The sequence below is a fragment of the Leuresthes tenuis genome, unplaced genomic scaffold, assembly GCF_036924035.1.
Source record: "Leuresthes tenuis unplaced genomic scaffold, fLeuTen1.0.hap1 SCAF_10, whole genome shotgun sequence".
NCBI lineage: Eukaryota > Metazoa > Chordata > Actinopteri > Atheriniformes > Atherinopsidae > Leuresthes > Leuresthes tenuis.
Genome location: NW_027325364.1, coordinates 28,271,322 through 28,299,029, shown reverse-complemented (window position 1 = coordinate 28,299,029; position 27,708 = coordinate 28,271,322). Strand labels below are relative to the sequence as shown.

General features: G+C 40.2%; 2 protein-coding genes across 2 annotated transcripts in view; both read right to left on the bottom strand.

The window, feature by feature from the left end:
* Positions 1-1,246: 1,246 nt before the first annotated feature.
* On the bottom strand, positions 1,247-21,205 carry snap91a (synaptosome associated protein 91a). Its single transcript, XM_072395065.1, has 19 exons — positions 21,170-21,205; positions 20,189-20,406; positions 19,979-20,073; positions 18,561-18,575; positions 18,052-18,261; positions 16,089-16,166; positions 12,178-12,423; positions 10,987-11,070; positions 10,628-10,696; positions 10,192-10,296; positions 9,199-9,273; positions 8,235-8,489; positions 5,395-5,592; positions 5,282-5,300; positions 4,551-4,641; positions 4,236-4,331; positions 3,850-3,987; positions 3,619-3,707; positions 1,247-3,367 (listed from the first exon to the last, which is right to left on the bottom strand). The coding sequence occupies exons 1-18, from the start codon at positions 21,203-21,205 to the stop codon at positions 3,627-3,629; spliced, it is 2,109 nt and encodes a 702-aa protein (XP_072251166.1). The 3' UTR covers positions 1,247-3,367; positions 3,619-3,626.
* LOC140316826 (clathrin coat assembly protein AP180) overlaps positions 21,185-27,708 on the bottom strand; it is a 27,386-nt gene continuing 20,862 nt past the window's right edge. Inside the window, exons 4-9 of the mRNA XM_072394817.1 lie at positions 26,932-27,034; positions 26,477-26,570; positions 25,741-25,852; positions 25,444-25,550; positions 25,304-25,345; positions 21,185-21,415 (exon numbers count right to left, since the gene is read on the bottom strand). Coding sequence (XP_072250918.1) covers positions 21,350-21,415; positions 25,304-25,345; positions 25,444-25,550; positions 25,741-25,852; positions 26,477-26,570; positions 26,932-27,034 — 524 coding nt within the window. The 3' untranslated portion in view covers positions 21,185-21,349. The remainder of the gene's footprint in view (positions 21,416-25,303; positions 25,346-25,443; positions 25,551-25,740; positions 25,853-26,476; positions 26,571-26,931; positions 27,035-27,708) is intronic.

The window sequence follows — 27,708 nt, the reverse complement described above, 5'->3', positions numbered from 1 at the left end:
ACAGGTGGTACATGTGATAAAACTCTTGAGTGTCCAACAGTGTCAAACAGCAGTCAAAGTTTCCAACAAGCCATTGTCAGAAACTAGTGTACAACTAATACACAAACACCTTGAAGAAGCTCTCTATGCAACAGGGTTCATTACCAGCTTTATGACACAAGAATATTATATTCTTTTGAGTAGAAGCATGTGATATTCTTCTACTTATACCACGAAAGAATATTTCATCATTGAATATTCTTATAGAAAAAGCAACTTAAAAACTTACAGGACAACAGCTTTACCTGTATGCTCCGTTTCCGAGGAGCATCAGTTTCATGTGATGTGTTTACTATTAAAACCCCTGATAAAATGCATCAAGCTTTTTTATTTAGTAAAACAATTTTATCTAATAGCTGAACATTCAGACTTTGTAAAATGTGCTTTTTTGCTTTTTTTTTTCAGATTCGAAATCACCTCGTGAACCTTGACATTGGTATTTCTGGAACAAATACCTGCACAGGTCTAAATATGCAAATGAGTCTGCAGTTTAAAAAGAGGTTGCAGGTGTCAAGCTGTTGCACTTGGCTGATGGGCAGGAAAACATGGCCTCAACAAGAGAGCTGACAGTGGAACAATGGGAAATTATATAAAATTCCATTAAGAAGGTAATTCAACACAGAGTGTGTAAATAAACGTTGGTGGTGCCCACTCGGCTGTGTCTAAAGTCTGGAGCAAGTACAAACAGAATGGGAAGGTTGAAAAAGGAAAACTTACGGGTTAACCAAAAAAAATAAAAAATGTCAAAGCATCAGGACAGAAAACTCAAAGCAATATGCGTTGAAAATAAAATAAGGCACAATGAAATAAATACAAACAAATGGGCAGAAACGGCAGTCAATGTTTGGGACCCAACTGTAAGAAACCAGCTGAGCTAATGGGATTTACATCCAGAAAAGCCAACAGTAAACCGTTACTGACATCTAAAAAAGAAAGAGAAGTAGTCATGAACTGTGGATGAATGAATGAAAGTGATATTCGTGTAACAAGTGGAGGTGGAGCGGGAGGTTGAGGACCCGGAGTGCAGATATATCAGGAAGAAGGTGAGGTGAGGAACAAAGGGTCTATTGAAATAACTAAACAGCAACCAATTGAACAAAAAAAAAAAAAAAAACAGAAAAAAAACACCAGAAAAAAACAAAAAAGAGAAACAGACTTACTAAATAAAACAGAAACACACGGATGACCTGAGCAACCAACATACATTCAACTTTTGAACACTTTTTTTTTTTTTTGGTCAGTTCTTTGATTTGTGTTACAAATCCAGAATGTCCAGCTATTAAATGAAATGGTTTCGTGTAATACCTGGGGTTTTTTTTTAAATAAAAAAAAGGTGAATTAACATCCTTCAAGTGTGGTGATCCCTTAATTCGTGCCAGAGGTTGATCCAACTGCACATTTTTATTCTGACGTGATGCACAGTAAGAATTTATCAGTATACCAACTAATGTGGTGGGAAAATAACAATGAGCACTTTGTTCCATCATCCATTTTATTGCATCTCAAAAGGCTTACATGCACTGGGGAGAGGGCCATTATAAATAAAATAAATTTACAACTAAACAAAAATACAATTTGAACAATTCAGTCATGAAAAATGTTAATAACCTCCCATTATTTACTCTGAACCACATGTGACTCTCACAACCAATCCACAAACATGACAGCGAACACACACAGAGTAAGCTTTATAACTGTCTGTAGTTTACAGCACAGAAGAAGAGAATGGTGGTAAATATTGTCCAAATGCATGTCAACATTTAGAACATGGCGATTCCATTGAAAGTCAGTCATTAGAAAGGGCAATGCTTTGTGAGAAGAGAACAAGTTCATGTCTACAAAGTTCCAACACTGACCTCCAGTGGGTTTCTCTGCACATTACTCCCATGTGGCCACACACAGGGTTACAGGGGTGCCAATGACAACAAGCCAAATGTTTGCGACGAACAACAGAAGAACTCAAACACTGTACTCAGACAGCAGCCACATCTGAATTTTGTTTAATATTGCTGGGTAGGTGGCACGGAAAGTTAAAGATACCGTGTGGAGTTTTTGTGTGCTAGAAGCACTGAAAGCAATGCTTCAAAGTTTCGCCACTGTCACGTAAACACATGCTGTTTTCTTTGGTGAGACATACAGAATGAAAACAGGATTCTGCTTGTTTGGAAGAAAACTCAACAGTGTACACCTGCAGTGTACCTTTAAGACTTCTGCACTGGATCGCACTGAAAAGTGGATCGGGAAATCCGCTAGTCTTTGAAATCTGAAGCGTTTTGGTCTCAATTTCAAACCATGTGTTGTGATTTGAAAAAAACTAAACAAAAATGTGTTAATTCCACCTGTCTGATTAGAGAATTGGTTCAGCAATCTTAATAAATACAAAACAGCTATACTGACCAGCCCGAAGATATAACGAGGAAATACCCACAATATCCACATTAGCCTGGAGGATTTTTCTAAACCAAACAGCATGTATGCTGTAACTGACACAGAACAAAAGGACATAAAAAGAAACAGGAAAACAGAAAGCCACGAGTAAAAAAAAAAGGAAAAAAGGAACAAGAAAAAGGATCACTTGCTGGTCTTTTATCACTCAGAAAAACCCACAGAAGTTGTTGGTAAATACACAGTATATTATTAATTTAGCCGTGGTCATTACTGTTTCCAAATGATGATGGGAAATAGAGGGATACTCACACGACTTCTTACAGAATCATGTCTGAATCACATTTATATTTCTCTTCAACAGACATATAGAATAAAGACGAAATACTCGCCAGAGATATCTATGTACATGAAATAGGACCTTTCTGTAAACACCACGCAATGCGTTTTTTTTTCCCCGAAAAATTGACTTGGGCTCTGTTTGCCGCTCTCATCCAATCAGGGTGCGACGAAGAAGAGCTTTTCCCCCTTATGTGAGGAGGCAGAGACAAAGAAGGGCGGTGGGTGGAGCCTAGGACAGGAAAACACTTCGATCATTCGACTCAGCAGTAGAAATTAATCTAACCACATATTCCTTCGCTTTCTCTCTTTTCTGGACTTCTTTTTTTTGTCTGGGTTTTGTGTGATTTTGTTTAGACAAAAGAAGATTAGCACATCTACATAAGCACACACTAGTATGTTTTTTTGTTTTTTTTCTGTCTCATATATTTGTATATACTTCGCTATGGTTCACTTTCACAGTTTGTGCTACAACATCACACTGGCAGAGGGTGGGGAGTGGACAGGCGTGGTGAGGAAAAAAGTAGCTTAACATCGCTGGCATCCTGAGATGTTGACAGACACCAGGTAAAAGGTGAGAGGTCTGATCCCGAGAGGAAAGCAGCTGGAAGACAGGGAGAAGAGAATATTTCAACATGGGAGTCAAGCTTTTCTTTTTCTGAATATAGTGCAAGATGTCTACAAAGAGCCGATAGAAAATGAATTAGTTTTTGTCTAATTTTTCATAAATACTGATGCTGTGTGTACTGGTTAATTACCAAGTAGTGGTTTGGGTAAACTGTCGGTTAAAGCTCAACATACAGGCAGAAATCACTACAATCTAAATCCCTTCCCGACGCCACAGTTTACACATACTTGCAGTGTTATAAGAAGTCCTTGAGGTCGAGGTCTGCCAGAGGGTCCTTGGGCTTCTTGGGGCTCTGGCCTGCAGGTCCTGGAGAAATCTGAGAAAACGGGGCCACATATCTTTATAAAATGAGAGCTGTTCAGACATGCGTATGCGTTTTCAGATTTATATTTGTCTATGTAATCCACCCAAATATTTGATGCCCTGACACAAATTTGCTGTAGTGTGTGATGAGTTACCAGTGCTACTGGGGCAGCGGCTCCGGGCACAGCTCCGACCACCCCTGTGAAGGGAGGTCTCATCATGGGCTGCCCCATCAAAGGCTGCCCCATCATGGGTTGCATCATCGGCGCTCCAGGCACTACTGCGGGAGGCTGCTAAGTTTGGGAAAACACATTAGATAGCGGCTCATCATCGCACTTCAAGATGAACTTAGACAGGACAGTAAAAACAGAAGTTCTCTATTTTTCAGTATTTGGTCTAAGAGTAGTTCACAAAACATTTCAGATCTAAAAGTGAGTCCAGAGGACCACCAAATTAGAAATATGTATTCAGTGTTTTGTAAAACCAGATTGATGGAAACTTTTCAGTCGAACTTTCCTAAAAAGAAACAAATAAAGCTCACCATGCCAAAGCTTGGCTGTGCGCTCATTGGTGGCACCATAGTTGGAGCAGTTGGAGCTGCTCCCGGCGCACCAGGAGCTCCAGGGGCAGCACCGGCCTGAAGACACAGACAGAAGATGTAAGATCAACACAACCTGTGTGAGCTCGCAAAGCGTTTCCATCATCGTTGCTTGAATGAGCAACGGGGAAGCCACCACAGATATAGCCGGTTTGTGATGTCTGGATTTTTGAGTGTGTGGTAATGGGCAAAGTTCCATGGGGGTTTTGTTTAGGAAGAATCGTGATCTCATGTTGGAGCTGTCCTTGCACATCTCACCATGGGGGCTCCTGAAGTAGCCCAGCTTGTGGGAGCTACCTTTGGCATCCAGTTGGCACCTCCTGTCAGCTTCTTCTCACTTTGTGGGTCCCTGAAAGAGATCAAAAGCAGGACACATGTCAGTCTCTTTCCAAATTAGCTCAGTTTAGTCTGGATCTCTTTGGGGTAAGTGACTTTACTGAGCTTAACGTGTGGAACCCTAAATAATCTGTATCACAAAGCTATTCACCGATCTATTCGATTAGCTCGTTTGCCATCAATAAAATGAAAATGCCGCCTTTTTGCAGTAAAGTCAAATGTTCTCTTCAGCATTCTAAAATGTATCAGATGCAATACCTCGGACAATAATGAATAAATAGAATTTCAATGCCACAATACATGTGGCGATTACTATGTTAGGTTCTACAGTATGTACATACTATGTGTGCAGTATAGTTGGTTTATTTTTTTATTTAGTTGACTGATAATGCACAAATTAAATCACCTCAGATAAATAGGTGCAGATAAATTGTGTGTATAAAAGTGTGTACTGTACTAAAAGTAAAGTTATGCAAAACTGATCTAAAATTTAATTAAATTACAACCTGCCAGATAGACAGATAGTTACTTTATTGAAGGACATTTTGGTGTGACTCTTTGTATTCTTTTAATCAGATCAGTGATGCACACATGCTTAAATCTATGCAAGTATCATGCAATCACAGTGTTCCCCTCTTTCAGAAATCACTTACTTCTTCTTCATTCCGAGGTCTGAGCAGATGGAAAGCAAAAAAATTTATTAACTTTCAGTGTATTTGCACCAGGAATTATTACACTTCATGCTGCAAGAAAAGCTGCAGTCTACCTCCAACCAGGTTGGCCAGCGATGAGTCCAGATCTCCCCCGATGGTTTTGGTAGAAGATTGGGTTGGGTTGAGAGCGGCTGTTATTCCTCCAGCTGCGACGGGAGTTCCCATGCTACCTGCTGTGCTTCCAGCAGTGCTGCCCCCGGTGCTCTGGGGTGTTATGGCGGGCATCAGCAAGTCGCCTAATCCATCAAACACTTGAAGAGAAACAACACTAATTACAAATGTGTGATTCCCTAATCTGGTTAACGCTGGTAGAGGGCAGATGTGAGAGCAGGCGGTACGGGGGGGTGACAGATTCGTGTGGCATCCACAATGTGCACACAGTGAACTACAACTGTTACTGAGCATTCAAAGGGAAATAACTGCTGCAAGTGGACTCATGTGGGCTGGTGCAGTTTATGCTGTCATGTGGCAAGAACCAAACACTGGCTAATTCTAGTACAGAATTCAAACCAGGTGTCATCAAGGCCATATTTCCAGTTAACCAGCAGCAGTGTCTTGAAGTGAGTTTGATGGTGTATTTAAGGTAGCTCCCAGCCTTTATCGTCAGTACCATCTGATCTGATGTTCATTTGTTAGGAATGGTTATCAATAAATCTACAATTCATCGATACAGTTCAAGAGTCCGTCTTTTGATCAGTTTGGTTATATTTGTAATTGTGCTACCGGCGCATGCAGTTCCTGGACTTTTAAACGCCAAAGCGTCTATCCAGAACGTCACACTACATGTCACGGACCACAGGACACAGATGCAGGGTTGTTTATTAATCACAATCAGGTTGAGGATCTCCAAACAGAGCAAACAAAAGGGCTCCTAAAGCACTCTCCTCAATAACCATGTTTGAGGAGGGTGCAACTATGAAAGTTATAAAAAACGAAGCTCTCTCAAAAACAGAGGCACTATGAAACTTTAACAATTAACTTAAAGCACTCCTTTAACGGAGGCACCACAGGATCACTGAAATTCAAAACACTAAAATCACTCCAAAAACAGAGGAACAGAAACAGGCTGTAGAACTTACCGTTGCATAAACTATGGCTATGGAATAACTTACAACAAAAATAGCTCTGAAGGAGGCTTGCTCAACTTCAGGCTCATGGATTCAAAACTGGGGCTTCTGTGGGCCAAAGACGCAAGAGTGAGGCACGTAACATGTGGCACACTGGCACAAGACAAGGGAGACGCAGACTATTTGAGTACATGAGGAGCCATGGGGAACAGGTGGAAACACTTTGGAATCAGGGAAGACAATCAGACGCTTGACACAGGAGGAAGGGCAAGGTACCTGAAACGAGAGGGAAGTTAGTGATTTCAAAATAAAACAGGAAATGATGAGACAAGACATAAATCAAAACCTGAAGATGTGACACTACAGGAGTGAGAGCAACCCCTCTTTTCTTTTTGTATTGTCAGGAAAATGTGAAATAGGTGCTGAGATTAATTGAAAACGTATGTTTCATGAATGTTAATTTTTTTATGCTTGAAGTGTTCATATGATGATAAAAAAAAAACAAAAAAAAACACATTCCTCTGAAAACGGTCAGGTGCAAAGATTGGACAGAAGATGAGTGGAAGAGCAGCTAATGTTCAAAGGAAAACTTTGAACGACGATCGGCAAGTCTGGAGAACTGTTGGTCATGACCACTTTAAAAGATTACAGGAAAGTCTGGCTCCTTTAAACTAAAACGTTAAGAAATCAAAGTTGGATTAGAGGATTTTTTTTTCTTATTAAGACTAATCTTTGCTTTTTCAGTTAGCTTACATTGTGGATAAAGGCATTCACAACAATTATAAGATTTTAAAAAAGCCTTATGCTGATATCGGACTAATTCATGTTTGATTTTTGAGGTTTTGGCTTCACATAAAAAGTGTAATTATGCAAAAACTGATCTGCATTCAATAATGTTTGGATTTTATCAGCAGACATCAAATTAGGGTATAATCAGTGTATTATCAACACATTATTGATATTTAATTCTGTTTATATCTTGATTATCTATATTGTAACCTAGCTTACAGTAAAGGTGTCATGTGTTATCATACAATGTAAATCTTCTAAATGCTGCTTATCAAGCCACTTGAAAAAATGTCTTAGAGACAGATGTTGTAGTCGGCCTTGATAGCACGTGGTTGTTGTTCAGAAGGAGTAGGAGCTAATAACGATGCATTGTGCAGAGAAAAGCAGCAAGACTTGTGTCATGCAGGAGACACCAAGGGTCATATAGCAACATGCAACAAGGGCGTTTCCTTGAAAGACAGAGACGGGGAGAGCTGTCCAAACTGTGAATGCTGCGATGCAACGCAGAGATGAACTCACCAATTACAGATTAGAAGAAGCAAGCAATGACCCAGCAGAGTGGAAGAGGTGTGGATGGAGGAGGGAGTGAGTGATTAAAGGAAAGAAAGAAAGCCAGAAAGAAAGAAAGAAAGAAAGAGGTTTTATTCATGGAGTAGTGTTGGAGCGAGCAGGAGGTGAACAAAGCACAGCATTTGTGAAAATGCAAGAAGAGTCAGAAAGAATCATTGCAGTAGAGGCAGCTGTGCTGAGAAGTACAAACAGTCAGCGCAAACAACAGTTTTACGTCAGGAGGCCAGTGACAGCAGCTCATGTCAGTGTATCGTTCATGCAGAAGTCAAGCTGTCAGCAGAAAAGTAACTAGGTTGGCTGTTAAGATACTGTGGCCCAATTTCAATAAAGCAGACCACATGAAAGCCTGCTAGTATCAAGCAGAAGACCTGTGTAATTACGAACAACACACTTCTTTATGTTCGCACTTCACTTCGAAAGACAATAGACCAGGTTAGTAAAATGAAGCAAAAACAAGACTCTCTTACTTGAGGGATCAAAGCCACCAGACAGCGCTGGTGTGGTGGTTGCAGGTTCTGCTGTTAATGCTGGCACTATTGGTACTGCTGCAACTGCGGCGGAAACAAGTGGAGTTGGAGAAGGAAGAGACGCCAGGGCATCAAAGCCTGTCTCCAGGAGGTTGCTCTGCACTGGAGCTGAGGCCGGTGCTGGTGCCGGAGCCAGGGCCGGAGCCAGAGCCAGAGCAGGGGCAGCAGTGGGAGCAAGAGTGGGGGACATCAGGCCTGAAGGATATCACAGACAGGACTGTAACTGTAGGCTGATGTGTAGCAGCACACTTTTAATACAACTCCTGACGTGACCGATGGCAAGTCAGACATTTTTGGGAGCAAAATTATATTTAGACTTCACTGTACATTTTATGCTATGCTTTATTCTTCTCCATCACCACATTTCAGAAGATATGATTGTATTTTCCAAAAGCAAAATGTGTGACAAGCTAAATTTCCCTCTGCCAAAGAAATATGCTACTAAAAAACTGGCAACACACACACAGACAGACAGCCAGACAGACACGTACGGAGCAAAGTATTTAGGTGTGCAGCAGGTTAGCCAACACGGCATCAAATTCATTAACTATTCAACAATAAATTAAATGAGATGGGAGAGACACGGCCAGAATGTCATTAGGAGGCTGTGTTGAGCTGGCATTTCTAAAGCCTGAAGCTAATTCGTATAATGTGTAAACTACATTGTGCTTAATTCAAATGTGCTTTCCAACTGTGTGTATTTATTAATTTAGCAAATGCACCTCAATTATTCTTTAAGCATTACTTCTTCACCAGCATAGAAACTCCTCAATCAGACAACTGCCAATATTTTCTTTTACATCTTTTAAAGTGTTTCTCGTGCATCCAGCCTTTTTAATTTACCCACAATTTGCATTGAATACTTTAATGTCACTGCAGACAGGGAGAGGCAGAGGAGTCTCACCTCCAAGCAGGTCGTCTCCTGGCCCTCCAGGAGCAGAGCTCTTTGTCTCCTCCACTGAAGGACCACTGAAGGAGTCTGTAGTAACATCCAGTCATCCACAAGGCAGCATGAAGGGCAGAAAGGGGTGAGAGGTCAGCCCTGGACCACATGATGGGACACGGTGGGAGATAAGATCAGATCTTCACAAAGAAAAACTATAACTTTAAAAAAAATGTTAAAGGGGAACAAAATTTCTGATGAAAGCAATCATTCAATTTTAAAATATTTTTTTATCGACAGTTAATATTGAGTTGAAACTTCCCACAACTGTTTGAGTTCAGAGGGTCCCCTTTAAGACAGGATAGATTAAATGAATTGAACTGTAAACAAATAGTATACTCAGACACTGACACAAACACATGGTGTTAGAATTATTCAGGATCATTAATGGGAGCTACAGCTGTCTGTCAGGAATCTAGGATCTGTATGCAGTCATGGTCATCTAACACGGAAGCTCGACCAATTCAATCTAAGAACTTACATGAAAGGGAAATTATCAAGAAAAATATGCAAGAGAAGAAAAATTAATTTTTTTTAATCAATTTCATGATGTACAAAGAACAGCAGCAACAGTTTTAATAACAGCAAAATATACATATATTGTTTGTTTTCTTGTTTTCTATTTGCACCAATATGGAATTTCCGGGCAATTCAGTTTGATTTAATAAAGAGAAGACTCGTATTAAAAGGGTTGTTTTTTTTTTACGGGCCATAACTGTGTGGTGGGTTAAAAAAAAAGGATGCATAGCATAAAATAATTTTAAAAAAAGAAACTGATTTGCATTAACATTTGGAAACCTGTTGTTTGACAGAGTGTTGCATAAAAAACTATTTCAGGATCTGACAGGTGTGTAAATGGGTTTTAGTTGCATTTATCCTGCACTATAATGCAGACGGATATCTAGCATCGTAAGGATCACAAACTATTTGTTTGTGTATTCGGTTGTACAGTACCCAACAGGTCAATGACTGGCTCTGGCTCTGGCTCTGCCTTTGGTGGAGAAGAGGCCTCTGGGGCTGGAGCAGGTGTAGTTGTCGGAGCTGGAGATGCAAACGTTTCTAGACAGCAGAGACAAACGCAGAAGGAGATTCAATTAGATTACTGATTTCATCAGCAGCAATTCAATTCCAAGAAGAGAATGCTTTACAAGTTGAGAGTTAACCAAAAGGCTGAGGCAAGCATGCACAGAGGAAGCAGGAGACAGAAGCAAGCACCCCTGCATCATCACTGTGTATCCACATCCTTGAAGCGTGCACCATTTGTCGGTAAGAGGTCTGGTCTGCATGTGCAAGTAGACATCGGTACCATGCACAAACGTGTCTGGCTGCACGCCTCGTGAAGTAAGGAAGGGAAACAGTGATGCAGTAAAGATACAGCAGCTTAACTCACCCGTCACAATGTCTCCAGTCGGAACCGGCTCGGGCAAAGGGGAGGGCCCGCGCGAAACAGCAGGAAGGTCTAATTGACCAACGCAAGCAAGAGGCAGAATACGAGAAAGAAGAAAACCGTGGAGGTTGGGGAGCAAAGAAAAGCATTAGCATGGCAGGTAAAGAGAAAAAGCTGAGACAGAAAGCAGCCACAAACACTATCCAATACTTGACGAGTGGGTTGCATGCACAATTCTCATACCACTATGGGGGACAAACCAAGACGAATAGCAAAAAACCATTGACAAAGAAGTGGACATATGGAAACCAGAGGAGATGAAGAGGTTCCACACACAGACACATGGATATCAGCTCTTGTACCTGCACCAAAAAGGTCTACGCTAGGAGTGGTAGCAGCTTTGGATTCTGTGGTAGGGCTTTGCTCAGGCATTGAATCAAACATATCTAAGAACAAGGACACACAACCACATGTGCATTCAGATTTCAAGTCCAGGGCACACAGAATGATGAGTTAAGAAGAGAGATGAGGAAAAGCAGAGAGAGCAGATATTTTGATTATTTAATGGGTAAGTTGCAGTATGTCTATTCAGTGCAATGCAAAGGGAGACAAAAGTGCAAAAGTTAAAAGGGAAAAATGTTCAATTTCACCATAAAGGCAAACTTCCATATTTGTATGACGTGAAATTTCTGCAGTTTTATTTAGTTGCCAAATCATGTGACATCATAAATTAAAGCCTGAGACTACTTGTGTGTGCTTCCTGAAGCACTACAATGCTGTTGTTATGTTCTCATCACCAAAAGCATAAACTGACCTGATGTTTCCTTTTGCAACAGCATACAAGAGGTTCAGAAAGTCCCCACCAAAGCATGTTAAATAAACTTAATCAACCATTTCTCCTCCAGCGGCGGGTAGTTCACTAGGTGCAAGCTAGAGCCTCCACAACATAGAGTTAGACACTTCAGTCTCTCTCCAACCTGCAACCTGTGAAAACTTGATGTGTGCATCAAATTTGAAATTGAACAATATTCCCTTTTAACTCAAGTGCATAAGCTACGAAAAAGCATTCTCTGTTAAAAAGTATCTAAAACACTGGTAACAAGCAAGAGAAGAAAACGTTTTTTTCTTCCCTTCAAGATTGGCAGACACTTTGTTAGTTTTTGGTCAATAATCAAAACAAGTTGAGCCACCTCTGCGTGTAAAAGACAAAATTGACTATCAATGCCCCTTGATATCAACTTCACACAAGTTTTGATTCCCAAACAAGAAGCAGCAGATGCCCTTAGAGTTATTTTTGTTTCTATTCAAATTACTTGACTTTTACAGAGGCGGTCAAAGTGCTTGATTAACTCTAATTGAAGGAGAGGAGTCATGGGAAAATAGACAAAGAAATAAGAAATGTAGGGGCTGATCAAGTTATCATCATTGTCACTATTGTCATCATCATCATTGGCAAGAGCAACACAAACATATCTATCAAAACCTTCATTATCGTCATTGTCATAATGCAGGCCAGTGCAGTGAGAAGTATAATGACAGCAAGAGGACTTTACCACCAAAGATATCTAGAGTCGGGGCAGCTGCAGACTCTGTGGTGGTGGTGTCGGTGGTGGTTGTGGTAGTAGTGGTGGAAGAAGGGGTGGGGGCAGCAGGGGCAGCGATGGGGGCGATGATGGTCGGCGCCTCACTAGAGGTTGGAGGAGTGATGGCGGAAGAGGCCCCTGTGTCGGTGGGCCTCATAGCGAACAGGTCCAACTCTGGAGCAATGTCCGCACTCCCCTCGGTTGTAGCAAAGGGGTCTTTAGGACGAGCAGCAGGGGTTGGTGTTGAGAGGTTAGGAGGGGGTTATGATTAGAGAAGAGGAGAGGGGGGGGTTGAAGGTTTGTTAAACAACAAACACAATGAAAAACATTTTGTCTTGAAGCTCCAAGACAGGATTAAGTTAAAAAAAAAAAGAAAAAAAAGTCAAGCACACAGTCACTCATTAACTTTGGTGCTGCAGCCAAAAGACAGTAGAGAAGAACTTTTTAGTAACTGATATAGAATAATAGCCTAGCATCCAACTTCCATGTGTCCCTGAAACGTTTTTGGCTATATACAGCCTGCTAGAATTGAAAAAACAAAAAAACAAACAAAAAAAAAAAAAATTATGACTATAAACTGCTGTGCTTCCACCACCTGGACCAGGATCTAACTTAGGTTCTATAAAAGTCCTGTTTAGGAGGTAGTACCATTTAAAAGTACCACGGCTGTAAACTGCTGATGATATCTGACAGTTCAAGTACTGGCTGGTTTTGATTTCAGACAGAATTTTTCGCCATCTGTTTTAAAAATCCATCACTGTATATACATTTTGTTGATCAACGTGGAGTTATATATGAATGCATATGATTGACCCAGAATGAGCAGCGCTAAGGACAAAATACAGTCCAAAACCAATTGTTGTTGGATAGTCTTTTGTACTGCCGCTACTGATCAAGACTGAAGAAGTTTGTACTTTAAATATCAGTTTCAAAAGACCATAGCAACAGCAAAAAATGCTAAACTCAATTCCTTCTCTTATGTAAAGTCTGTGGTTGGCAGACCACAGTGGAAACACAGACAATCACAAGTCTGAGGAAAAATTTTATTTCCTTGAAAAAAATCTTAGGAATATAAAATATAGATGATATGTAACTTGGTCAAAGCAAATGTCCCACACATCCCACCATTCCGACATACCACCATTCCGACATACCACCATTCCAACATGCAAACGTCCCACCATTCCGACATCCCACCATTCCGACATCCCGCTATTCCGACGTTCAAATGTCCCACCATTCCGACAAGGCTTTCCGTATAAGGAAATGTGCGTTACTCAACAGGTGAGTCCCTCCTTTCTGTTCATGCAATTTATATGTTTAACACATGTTTACAGACAAGCGTTATTAAAAACACAAAGTATCGGCAACTGGAGGAGGAGAAGCAGACCGCGGTGGTTTTCAATCACACACTCCAATGCCACTTGTTTCAACTTCCGAAAATTTAATCCAGGAAATAAAGTCTTACAAACATGGACCGAAACGGCTCCATAACACGCACAAGAATCCAAAAGAAACGAAAGTTAACTAAAAGAAAGCAAATAAACAGCATGAAGTGGTCAAAATTGGTTTTACGCATGCCTATGTGCGTCTGGCACATGCGTCTTTGGGCTCTCCCACGTTGGTTTGTGGATGAAAGCTATATGTTCAGCTGTAATGTCATGTAAAAACAATCTCTGCATGACATTTACTCCCAGGTGTGACCAGTTAGGTCACCTGGATATCAACAGGCTGTATAAAGCCTTGCGCAACGGCTGTGTGTTTGTGCCAAATGCGCAAAGCCCATCCGCGCTTCCCAAAATTGGAGCGAGTACTCATAAATCACATGAATAACATGAATAAACGTTTTTACTGCATTTTGTTGTGTTTTATACGTTCTATGCTGTCATTTCTCTCTTCTCCTATTGGCAAGGCAAGGCAGAGTGCTCGCAACTGTGTCCTGTGCAGTAGCCGTTATATCTGTTATTGCAATTATTACTTTTGCATATGATGACAGCGTGCAAAAGACGCATTGGCTCTGTGGAGAGCTCCGCTCCAGCTGGTTACTGTGACAGGTCACTGACACTGTATTTCTGCTTAATCAGTTTCAGTCTCGCCAGAGTTAGATTAATATCTGTATTTTTATATTTGAAATTCAGGGGATTTTGATAATATATTATTAAAGTTTGTTTGCGAGGCCTCTGTGGCCTCTGCATGTGCAGAGTTTGTGCGCCAAACTTTAGGGCGTATTTGCGCTGGCATATCATTAGTGCAAAATGTTTTGGGTCAAAAATAGGCTATTAAAAGGAACTGTCGGAATGGCGGTATGTTAAAAAAAAAAAAACATACCGCCATTCCGACCATAGGAGGAAAAAAGTGTCGGAATGGCGGGACGTTTAGTAAAAAATTAAGTGTCGCCATTCCGACAATTGCAGGCCAATGTCGGAATGGCGAGATGTCGGAATGGCAGCATGTAACCCCATTGCTGTTTGAAGTTAGCAGTAGCCAACTAGTCATAATTAACACATACGAGCCCTCTCACTTGTTTTTTTTTTTAACCAATGACTTGATCAATGAATGTATAAAATCAACTAAAATCATTTGATTTACTTTTTACACTTAAAGTAAATGACTGAAAATGAAATTCTGAAGCTGTACTTTGCACACCAGTGCCATAAGCTAAATGCTAACAGGCTCACGCTGACACATGGGATATTTTGATGTTTAGCATGTAACATTGAGTACATTCAATCTAAGTTAGCCCCTGATCAAAATATTAGTCTGCTGCTTTGTTCCAGTGTAAGTCAGAGTGAATTGAAATAATTTTTCCTTTACCAAAGTGCTCATGCATGCAAGATTTATATTTGGTGGTAACACTGTGGCTAGCTATGTCTTTCTTTTATACACACTTTATGGCGTGAAATCACAAAACAAAGTATAAGATACATTCATAGTTTGACCTGTTGATAGCACCACATGGCAAGGAATTAACCTACGTCAGTATAATTTAGTGTCTGTTGATCATGAATGTCTGAAATTTTTAAGCTGATGTAGCTGGTATATTACAGAGTTGCCTATATTTCTTACAATGAATGATGTGATAAATATGATATGACACCAGTACTACTTTTTGTTGTTGTTATCAATACATTTTAAATGTTTTTTGGTCATTGTTAGACTTCAACTATGGAACTGGAGATACACTTTTGGGGACACATGGATAATTTAGGTCCATAATGACCACTTTTCCTTTTGAAACTGCTTAATTCAGGAGTTTAAGAGTGGTTGCAGCATAAAGTTAATGCAAATGCTTGTTAATTGAATTCAAATATGCAACTGTTTCTCTGAATGATACTGTTAGTCTGCTATGTGTATATTAGCATCCCCGAATATGCACTGTAAAGGAATACTTCAGATAATTCTTTTAAACAGCAAAATGCATGAATATTAAAGAAGCTGCTAAAGTCACTGTCTGCATGCAAACAACAGCAGACCATAGAGAGCAACTCAATAAAGTTAATCAGAACAAAAGCAAAGCAAAAAAGGCTTTGAGATGATTATTATAATCATTATCATCAAGTATTAGCAGGGTTAGCGATGTCAAAATAGGTGTCATTAATTTGTGGAAATCAATCTACTGTAAGTAACAGCAGCACTGTGTTTATTATCGTATTCACTGAGCGAAAAATAGGGAGGAGAACAGTAGTTGAGATGAAGGAAGAAAGGGTCCATGACTGGGGCATTAGCAGGATTTGGGGAGAAGACAGTAGGCCCCCGGGGGCACATGTTTGTTCTACTGTCTCCTTTGGAATCTGAAGTAGCTTTAATATCATAAAAGCAACAACTCTCACATTCCCGCACATGTTCATACATTCACACACATACGAGCTTTTGTCACCCACCAGTTCCACCAAATGCATCAGCGGCAGGGCCCGCGGCCATGGCAGCAGGACCATCTCCTGGGGAAGGTGCAAACGCATCTAGGGTATTGCAGACGACAACAGCGGGGAACGCAAATGCAAAACGCAACACCCAGGCCAACACCCCGACACACATATGGATGTATGGAACAAAACATGAGTCAACAGATGAAATGGAAAGGGAACAAAAATGAGAGGTCAGCATCAGGAAAAAGCATAGAATACAAGAAATATGCAGCCCGGTTAGTGTGGTGACTGATCTAATTGTTTCATCACTCACACCGCGACTTTTGGGGGGCTGCATAGTGCTGCATTCAGTGAGCACGCTACCGGTGCGGGTTTGTGAAATGATGCAAGTTGTCACAAGTTCCTTGCACTATGTGACAAGAGGGGGATGTCAAGTTTGGGGATGGAAAAGGCAAAGTCTCTCTTTGACAAAGAAACTCAACTCTTTTCAATAACCATTGAAAAGTTAGTGCCGATGATAAGATTAAAAAGCCAGAATATCATTATATATATCGAGTAACTCATCATCTTGACATATTCATGAAGCTATTAGTCAGCCATTAGTTACAATAACATTAACAGTGATAAATTAAAGAATCCCAAAAATATTTATCATGATAGATTAATTACACTATGGTGGGGTAATTGAGGTGCACACATTATCACACCATTACAAAACACAAAGCACATTAGTGTTTTGTGAGCCTGGGATAAAACCAGTGAAGTAAAGAACCACACTTCACTAGCTCATATCCCATGGGACGTGGCACAAGTGATAAATGTTTCTGCCCGGTACTCAATGAACACGAGGCGTGTGGAAGCTGGAGATAATGTTGGTGCATTGTTGCGTGTCGTGCTAACAAAAGAGGACGTTCGAGTCACAGCACTAAGGATCTGACTTTGTGAAAAAGATCCCCCGAAAACATTAACCAAACTATAAAGAACAGAATTTGGGATGTAAAAAAAATGTATCTCTATTATTCTACATTTTCATACAAAATAAGGTATAAAAAACTTTGTTGTATTTCCCAAAAATAGCAAGAGCCCGGGAGAGACAGGCGATAAATCAAATGAAAATCTTTACCTTTAAGGGGATCCATTCACTGTTATGCTGTGGAAGACATTTTGCTGCAATGGTTGTCGCTATATTTGGGTCATTGCAGATAAATAAAAAAATGTTCTGATTGATTACATTCAGCCTACGATTAAACATCTGAATAAGAGTTGTCTACTCAAAGATGAAAATGCAGCCACTCATTGGGGCTCAAGGTATCACTAAAAGGTTTAATGATTATAAAGAATAATGTAACCTAATTTGTTAAATAGCATTTTCCAAGACCGTTGCCAAAACTCCAAATGAGGGAGTATATTCACCTGGCTAAGACACTTAATGCCGGTTTTTCCTATTTTTTCACCTGCCTGAACATAACATGTTTAAATACAGCTGCAGCTTGAGGAATGGGTTCGAAATAATTATCAGGATCAAGATGATGAGAACAGTCACTGAAGATGGAGAAACATCTTCCAAACAGCTTTATGTACTGACGAACAATGTTCTGAGTTTATCAAATATTGGCAGGGAAGTTTTACAAAAATCCAGTGTTTAGCTCTGTGACTGTGTTTACTGCCATAATGTACATTTGTGTTGTTTCACTTGTTTTTGGACATATATAACATGTCATCAAATTGCTTTGAATTTCAGGAATTGCGTGAGCTGAAGGGACAAAGACTGTCGACTATATCTGGGGTTATGGCGTAACAATAGCTGATATAAAGATTATGGTGCGACTGTCCACCCCATAAATCCATAATGTCTCATTTTTAAACTAACATAAACCTATCAATAAATAACTACATGACAATGAGACTTGTTGCAAGAAGCAGGCGGACCACCATGCTGCGTATCTTGAGCTACATCCTACCCTCCGCCCACACTGACCTCCGAAAAGGTCGATGTCTGTGGCTGAGGTGGTGGTAGGAGCAGAAACAGGCAGCGAGGTGGGCACTGGTGCAGCTGCAGCAGCGGTGGGAGCAGCTGCGGCTGTGGGTGTGGGTGTGGCAGCAGCAGGGGCGGCGGCGGCTGCAGCATCAGCAGACTCTTCATCTGCCAAGAGAGCTTCGGAGGCTCCATCGGTAGCGGCTGGGCTTGCTATGCAGATAAACCCCATAATCCAAATGCCACGACCCAGTCACAACCCCAAACGGAGAGAGACAGAAAGAGGGAAGAGGGAAATAGGTGGGATACAGCGGCGTCAAAGGGACTGACAAGTTAAAAAGTTCAGACTTAGTGTGTGGCAAGAGAGCAAGAAGGACAAATGTGGGTGCTAGTTTTCTATGCAACCACAGGATGCCACAAAGATAAAGGAGACCTTCAAGTAGAAAGCAAAGTTCAAAAAGTAAATGCCTTCTGGCTCATCTCATATTCAGTGCTGTTAACAGAATACTCACCCTCAGCCAAGAGATCTGCAACAAAAACAGAAAAACACACAAAAAAGGGTCACATGTAATGAATAACTTAGTGAAGAGATAAGGGATCACCTTAAAGTACTATACTGCTAACATTGCCAACAATAAGCCAGAAAGATGGACCAATGAGGCCAATAAAGTGAAAGGCTCCTTACTGTAACTGAGGTTTTGAAGGGGAGTTGGACTAAAGCCAAGTTCAAGGTATCAGCAGATAAACAGCTGAGCAGTTATATGATGCAAATATCCTGCAATTGAAACCTCAGGAAGTTTCAACAAAGAAAGGCTATTGCTTCTTACAGTACTGCAAGAAGAAGGAAGACCACAGCGTCTCTCAGCACATTTATAATGAACTGTATATATTCACTAAATCTGCCATCAATTTTCCATATCATACTGCAGGCTTTCACATTATTTTCTTCCTACCTTTTCAAACCAGGTCAAACAATTCATCAGTCGCACTGCAGTATCAAAAACACTGCAACGTCCTTAATTTACAGTATTGGTACAAATAATCTAGAATAAAAGAATTTGTTCTTAATGGGAGGAAGAATGAACAGCATCTGTTATCCTCCTAGAGTTACTGATCTTCAGTTTGGGTAGAATAACCACGACAAAGTAATTCTGTGAAACATTTTTCTTAGCATGCCAAAGAGGTGTAAAATGGGATAAGGAAACACTCAAGATTTGAAGTCTTTGGAAGGTGACAAACTATCTAGTTTAAACTTAAGATTTTTTAGCAAGTGAGGCTGACAGGCTTACCCATCAAATGCCAATAAACCCATTACTAACACCTTCCATGAAAGCTTCTTTTCTCGCAGTATTGAGAGTAAAAACAAAATTATTTCAAGTATAAACTAGTAAGCAAAGCAGCCAAAACAGAGCTGTGTTATACCAGAAGCTTATCTTACAGTTTAACTTCTAATGTTTAAAATACCGGCGCTCTTCAGAGAGATGTAAAAGCACCGCTGTTTATTTATGTCCATTTCTTCTGCGTGAATCATCAGCTGCTAAGAATGTTAAAACCGTGTTGCTAAAGAACTGAAACTGGAACATTTGAATTTAGCTCCAAAAACAATGCTAATACCCATCACTGTTCATATTCGTCTGTTTAACTCGATTCAAAAACAATCTGACGTAAGAAAAAAATGTTTTTCTTAAGCTTTTGACTTCTGCTAATCAAAGGTTATGGCTTGGTCATTTGAGACTAAGTCAGACGTCACTGTGAGAGAGTTTAGCGCGGCATTATGAAAGTAGCCATTAAGTTGATTGATTGCCTCCTTTTTAAGAATGTGGCTTCAAAGTTCTGAAAAACTGTATTAAGTCTACAATAAAAAAAAACAAAAAACTCAGAAAATTCAAAGTGCTGTTAATTTCAAGCAGAATATTAATGGCCATCTCACCTCCCCATGCAGTTGTGGCAGAGGTTGCTGCAGCGCCCCCTGCTGAAGAAGACGACATGGGGTCGAGATCCAACAGGAACCCATCGTCAAGAGCACTGAACACAGAGACAGACGAAGAGAAGGTGTGTGTCGAGGGAAATCTAATGCGATATCGATGCAGCTCAATTCAATTGTAATAATACACTTGTAATATTGTTGAGTGGCTCTTACTTGTTGGTGGTGATGGTGGAAGGGGCTGGTGCAGTTGGAGTGATGGAGGGTGGAGGGGGTTTGGCAGGAGGCCCGGGGCGAGCTGGTGGCCCGCCGCCTGCAGCGGGAGGTGTAGGCTTGGCCGGCGTGGCAGCCGGAGGAGTGTTGTTGGCTGTTGCTTCCTGCCACAGAGAGAGACCCCCGCCCCCGGTAGATGGTGACCAACACAGTAATGTGATCTCAAGTGATTAACAGCTTTCTAACGCATGGATTCATAATTACTACCTGTCTGTACAAGACACTGTTACGGATGGAGCCAATTATTGTGGTACCTTTTCCAAAGATCTCAAGATAATTGTATTTTGACTCCAATCTGTGTCATATTCAGAGATTACTATTATTACCACATTATGACAATCATGGACCATGGCTTACCTTAGTGGGTGACCTGCAAAAACAATGACAGTGTATGAGTAAGAGTAAGAGTTTAATGAGGCAGATTATGCAGCATAATGGCTGTTATTGAGATGAGGCAAAGTGACAGCTTAAGCATCACTTTGCATTATCAGGCAGGCAACATTTCAAAACAATTCCATTAAGTAACCATCCGATATTAATGGATCCATGCTGCACTGCTGAGTAACAGCGTCTTGGCCCCAAACTCGTCCTCAACAAAGTTTTTCTTTCAGACATAAACAGAAAGTGACATCTGACTGTTTTATAGGGCATGCAATCAAAGCTTTGTGGACGCTGGGGCTGACTGTGCACTTGGATGATAACACGGGGGTATTTGTTGCTAATGACAAATATAACAGGAAAGACTTGCCTATGAGGCAAAGCATATTAGGTTAAGTCTATAAAATAAGTCTAGAGAAGTGCATCTTAAACAAAATGATGCTACACGAAAATACACACACATTTTGAAAAAAAAAGAAAAAATTCAACCAAAAAGACAAGAAAAGGTGAAAAAAACATTTTCTCTCACTAACAGAGCATACTTACTTGTCTTCGCTGAGTGGTGTAAAGATAATGAGACATGGCACGTTAGAGAAGTAGATTAGAGAAATACGAGAGAAGAATGATCAAACAGGGCCTCGAGAAGGAGCTTTGCCAGTGGTTTAAAAAAGAGAACTGCTGGTAAACAATCAAGAGGCAAAACTGCCTGTTGACTTATTTATCTACTTACGGCTTCTTTCCCTCCAAAGTGTTGAGGTGGGTCTCAAGGGACTCCAGAAGACTTTCTGGGGCCTGTAGAAAAATACATACAGAGGCTACTACTGCTATCGACTCAGGCCAATGAATGTGTCATTAACAGCCGCCTTCTTCTCAAAGGTTTTGCATAACCGCACATACCGTAGTAAATATCATTTGGTTCTTACCAGGTCTTAAAATTAGGTAAATATATGGACATCATATGGACAATGACACATTACACCATATCATTATCTGTTTCACAAAAAGGAAGCCAAAATGTAGACACAATGTGTGAAAAACTAAGTTCACCCCATGACTCAATTGATTGTCGAGCCATTTTTAGGAGCAATAATAAAATTATTTTCTATATGACATCATCAGCCTGTCACAGCGTTGTGGAGGTGTTGTGGCCCTGTCTTCATGAGAAAGTTGCTTCAGGTCATTGTGGTTTGAGGGCCATATTATTTCAGCTGGGTTAGGGTCTGGGCTTTAACATTTTTTTCATCCAAGCCATACTTGTTCAGTCTAATTCTAACTGTACTGCCATAAATGTTCATATTAAAATGCTAGCTGATGTCTTAGATGTTTTTTTTGCAGTTTCTCTGAGCACTACACGGCCTGACCTTGGAGTGAAATCACTCCAGGGAAGACTGGCAGCTGTCTTGATTGTGATGGACTACAAATTGTTTGTGGGTAGCAACAATTGCTTCTATAAGATCATTGCTGATGTCTTTCCTCCTTGTGATAACACTCAAGTGAATGCACCAGACTGCTTTCATAGAGATAATGATACTTACTGATGATCAGTAATTAAGGGCTTTAATTAGCAGTATCTGGCTGATACTTTCTTAATTTATATGGAAGCAGTAAGGGTCAACTTTGTTTTTGACTCACTATTTTCCATTTTAGTTTAGTTTCTGTCAGATTAAAATGACATGAAGAAAAATGTCACGTGTTGTTGTTCAGCTAAGGTTGTATTAACTTAATTTTAAGACCTGCTAAGAGATAGATGGTTTCATATCTCCTTTAAATTAAATTGTGCTTCTTTTTTCATACAGCTGTAATATCCCAATGTGCTCCACCATTAAATATGAAGATACATTTGTCACAAAACAAAGGGAACACCAAGAGGGAATAAGGCAGGATACAGAAAGAACAGAACAAAACAGAAGTTAAACCTTGGTGTAAATAAAGAAAACACATTTCCAGTCAGCTTGGATGCAAAGTTGCATGCTCCATCAGGCTCAATGGGACACATTTACCTCTGAACATGCAGTAAAAAAGGATAGTTCAATATCCAGCGGGCTTCTTCAAAGGTCAAAGCGAATTCAACCAATAAAACATCCCCTAATTCACTTTCATTAATTCCCTGCTCCATTTCCCGGGTCTATCAATTTAAAGCTTCCAAGTCAATTATCCTAAAACTTGAAACCAATGAGGCAGCCAGACTGATAATAGTTTGTCTTGGCCCAGAGAGGGACAGATAGACCATTTATCATCTTGGGATTTTAAAGCGTCTGTCCTAACAATCAAGTTCAAAGAGAAGTGTTCTGCAGACAGAGGACAGACACAACAGCTTCATTACAGCAGAGCTTAGACACAAACAGTTCTAATCTGTGGAGGTCAACGGAAAAGCTGCTGAACCATCTCCCAGTGGACGGGGCAGCAACAGGCAAACAGGATTAAGTCTGATTATGAATTGATTTTCTATTGCGTGAACCTGCCATCATATTTTCTTAATCTATTTGCTGCTTTAGAAAAAGCAACTGTGCGTAGCTGATAGCATAATGTCAGAACTGCAGAATCAATCAATGATTCAAATCTTTCTGTCTTGTTTGCTCAATCTAATTCCTTTTGGAAGAGTTGGAAGGATGACCTTTTAGTTGAGACTGACACTAATGCACCATGGATGATGGAGATTCAGAGTATAATCTCCTGTGCATGTTATCATCAACGCTATTTGCTCATATTTAACAACAGGAGCTTCTAAAGCCCTGTATGTAGGTATGCTTGTGAAGATTAATGATGCTATCCCTCTAAATCATGGCACAGTAACTTTTACATAAACACTGCTGCACGATGGCTGGCAAGAAAAACTATGAACTTTATTAATTGGGCCATTGACCTGATATTTATTGACCATTTATGATGTATTCCTCAGGTTAAACAGTGTCATAAACTAACACCAACCAAGGGCCAAATGTGAGTAAAGTTTGGATTTTAATCCCTGTGCAGTTTTTTTTTATGCATGATGGGTGAGATTTCTGTAACCTAATACTGCTCCTACTCTTCCAAAAAGGCCAACATGGCTAACAATGCAAGAATAAGCATTAGCTTGATTACATATGCAACGTGTGAAAAACTGGCTTCATGGCTGCATTCAATTTGTCATTATTTTTTAGTTTGTTGCTTAAGGTCCGTTTATTATTTATTAACCAGGTTTTCATCTGGGAATATAACTTTTATTCAGCTGCACATGTAAAACCTATAACAGATACTAATAGTTAAACTCAGCCCACAGCTGGCTTGTTGTGTGTGATAACCATATTTGGTCAAATTATGCCCCAAACGCTGGACATATGCTATCGGGGTCTTCTTAAATTTCGTGCTCTTGAAGGCGAGTATACAGCATTGCTAAGTGCAAAAATGATTGTCCACATCTTCCAGAATTTAACTTGTCACTGCGCCTCTGAAATAAATTACGACAGCACTTTTAACACCGAAACAGGGTTTGCATACGCAGTAAACCATTAGTAAACCTGGCCCTGGGCGAAAGAATTGCTTGTTTTTACATGATGAAAAACAATAGACTGGCACCAAGTCTGCAGCAAAAAAAAATGTGACTGTTTTTAAATCTGATACGATGACGCTAACAGTTATCTCACAGCTACAGGTACCATAAAAATAAGTGACACCAAGTTTGGGCACCTTAGTCTACTACTTTAGTTCCAGCAATGAAGTTGAAAAGGAACCCTTTATCTTTTGGTAGCAGTATGATCTTCTTAGCCAACTCTCATCAAAAACAGTAAATGAGTGGATTTTCCACTTTGTTCGACCCTTCTTATTGAAAACCGGGGCTGACATTTGAATTTTTAAACATGAATGGACCCGAGAAAAACGTTACACTGGACCATTGTCAAATATTGCACAATCAAAGTTTTCTAAGCAACAGTATAGTAATTAATTTGCCATCGTGTGCATCTTATTTATCCCACTAGCTCCACTGCGAGCTGAAAAGCTTGCATTTAATCAGCATGCTTTTGATGCAAGTCATCCATACTGACATCTTTAATCAAAGACAGTCTTAGCTGTAGAGTTTCCACAGCAGGTCACAGTTAGTCTTTGAATGATTCAAATCCAACATGGAAAATTGGTTTTCTCAACCTGGCAATCGCTTATAGTCGTCAGTGACCCACAAATCAAAAATCGTAATGGAAAAAAAAAATCTCGTGCCACAGGCTGTCATGGAAACTCTGCAGTACAATTGAGAGCTACATTAGTTCAATTAAAACTATATTTCATCTGATAGGAGTGCGCTCACTGTGCAGTGGGTGTCGATTCAGTGCACTAAAAAATGTAGACCTTTCCTAAGCTTTCTGCTCCAAAGAGCTAGCTCAGTGCACTACTCACTACTCACACTCTCAGCCTGAATGATCAATCTGCATCTCTGGAAGTGAAAAGAGAAGGCGGGCAAAGGGGCCATCAATACCCAAAGAACCACAGCTCATTGGTTGGGTGTCTTCGAGTGCCTGGTTGTTATTAAGAGGAAGCAACCACAGTGGACACAACAGGAGAAAAAAATAGATGGGTGACATTCAAACTACATGCAAGACTGTTAGAACACACCACTGACATGCTCTGTTAGTTTGCGCTAACAAAACAAAACAGACATCTCTTGTAAATTGTCTTTTTGAATTCAGGAACAGCTTTAGTCTCTCTTACCTGAGTGAGCTCAGGTATGTCATTTTTGTCTATTCCCACTTGCTGCAAAAAACAAAAAAGGTACTTAGAAAATAGCAGTTCAGAGCTGATCAAGTGTTCAAAGGTAACAGTGGAGTGACAGTGGAAGCTCTGCAGTTTACCTCGGCAATTTTAAAGAACTCAGAAACCCGAGTCATTCGTGTCAGGAATCTCTTGTAAATCTCGAGCCCATCTTTACACTGGCTTCTCTTCATCTGGAAAAATTTCTCTGGACAAAAACGTTGTGGAATATTCAGTTAAAGAATGCAGCCCACGTTTTGTCAACAAAGAGCAACCCCCCCCCCCAAAAAAAAGCCTCAATCCTCATACGATTTACGCATTTCACCTAGAAACAGAAGCTAGTGATCGTTTGGCTAAACTCTGGTGAGTGCCAATGGACAACAAGAGTGATTGCTTACCTAGCAGGTTGATAATGCCATCATTATAGCAGGCATATAACTTGATGAGATCTTTGAAGAGTAGGAGAAAGCAGGCATTTATCACCCCATTGTTCAGCTCCGGTGCATGCACCTGAGGACACAGAAATATTAATTAAATTTTCTAAAAATGGAACTGATAATATTTTGTGGCACATAAATCTTGAAAATAAATAGCTTACACGAACAACTTCTAAAAAGTTCCACAGACCAAAATGAATAAACAGAATCAATAAAAGCCTCACTTAATCACTTAAAAGGTCTGGCATTATAAAAGAATTAAAGAGCCAAGTAAGGCAGTCAGTTCTTCCAGCAGCTCAACAGCCACACCATAGACTGCTGGAATAATGGTCTTCTTGGAATATTTATCTTGATCCATTTATATGTGAAATATACAGCTAATCTATGAGTCAAATGGACTAACATTCAGCAATTCTGTGGGTCTATTGTCAAAAATTCTGCAACTGAGAAAGGCCATGTTACAAAACAGTGTGATAAAAAAAAAATCTATATCATTAGAAATTCACTCATAATGTACAGGGCAGGGTTGCATCATTTTGATTCCCACTGCATGCCACATATCTATTTCAACACACTTAGTATGATTCTAGAGAGAGGTTGTGAGCGTTAGCATTTTTTTGCTCTTCTGCGTGTATCCCTCGGCAAATTCAGCAACCTTGCAATGTGACATTGTTGCCTATTAGCGGGGGTCACTCACTTCAAAATCCAGCAGTGCGTCGATCTGGCCCTGAAGGATGGGCATTCCTTTCAACAGCTTCTCTACCGACATGGTCCTCATCACTCCCTCAGCTCTGAGATGAGGTACGAAGAAATAAAAGAGAAAAGAAAAAACAGTCAGAGATCATATATAAAACACTGTGTCTCATCTCTAGTCTGTCTTTATTTTGGTGTCTGTTTATGTAGTCAGAGGGATCTTCTGTCTGCCAGCCAACAGAACTGTTGAGCTATAAGTCTCTCTGTATTTATATCATCACTCATTCTAAAGCAACACGCTCAATGCTTGGCTAGAGCCCATCCTACGTTCAAACGTGACCCATGTAGGATGTGTGTTATTCAAGTAAGTAAGAGGGGGGCTTCCTTAAAGGAATAAGCTTGTTAAATTATGGAAAATCAATAATGCTGAAGTCATCAGTGAGAAATGGGAAACTGTACCCTTTCTTGACTCGGCCAAAGTCGAAAGACATCTGTCTGTAGGCGAAGGCCTTCTCGTTGAGATAGCGGCTGTAGCGTCTGATAAATGTGGACATGTCATAGCCTGAGGAGGACACACACAGAAACTGTGTATAAACATGCACAGTCCCATCGTCACCTCGGTGCAGAAACTTAGCAAAAAGTATCTATCTAGCCCACACAGCTGTTCTAAGTATGAAGTTAAGCTAGGCGATGTGAGCTTCGATTAGCATAAAGAGTGGTAAAAGAGAAAAACTCAAAAATGAAACAGCGTGCACAGCTTTGTCCAAAGTTTTTTTTTTTTAAAAGCACAAATGCTAACTGTTTTAATGTGGGTTGATAACATAAAAATGATGAGCTATGCTGTTACAAAGCCTTTTCCTCATGCCTCAACTGATGGTAAACTAACTTACTATTAAGCCTATAGTATCACATAAGAAACATGAGTGTTTTCAGACGTCATCTAGACACCAGCCAGTTAGCTTAGCTGTGCTTAAGCCTATACGCCAAGAATATAGCCTCAGTCAGACCGAAGGCAAAACACAAGCACTTAACAATTACTCACTGCAGAATTACTCACATTTAATCAAGTACAAAAAAAAAAATAACATTTTGACTGTGTTTTACTTACTTGATTACTGGAAAAGGTCCAATTTAAAACGTGGTTGAAATGCAAAGCTTAGCTTTCTAAATTCTGCAGTCACTTGTCAAGCAGAAAAAGAAAAATAGCTGTGACAACAGGCTGTGAACATGGCGTTT

What these genes read in the sequence shown, in the direction of transcription:
- snap91a (XM_072395065.1), bottom strand. Translation starts at nt 21,205, where the DNA reads ATGTCTCATTATCTTTACACCACTCAGCGAAGACAA. An exon ending in GCCAGTCATTGACCTGTTGG is followed by an intron (nt 9,274 to 10,191) that starts GTACTGTACAAC and finishes ATGTTACTACAG; the next exon opens with ACTCCTTCAGTGGTCCTTCA. An exon ending in AGGAGACGACCTGCTTGGAG is followed by an intron (nt 8,490 to 9,198) that starts GTGAGACTCCTC and finishes GATATCCTTCAG; the next exon opens with GCCTGATGTCCCCCACTCTT.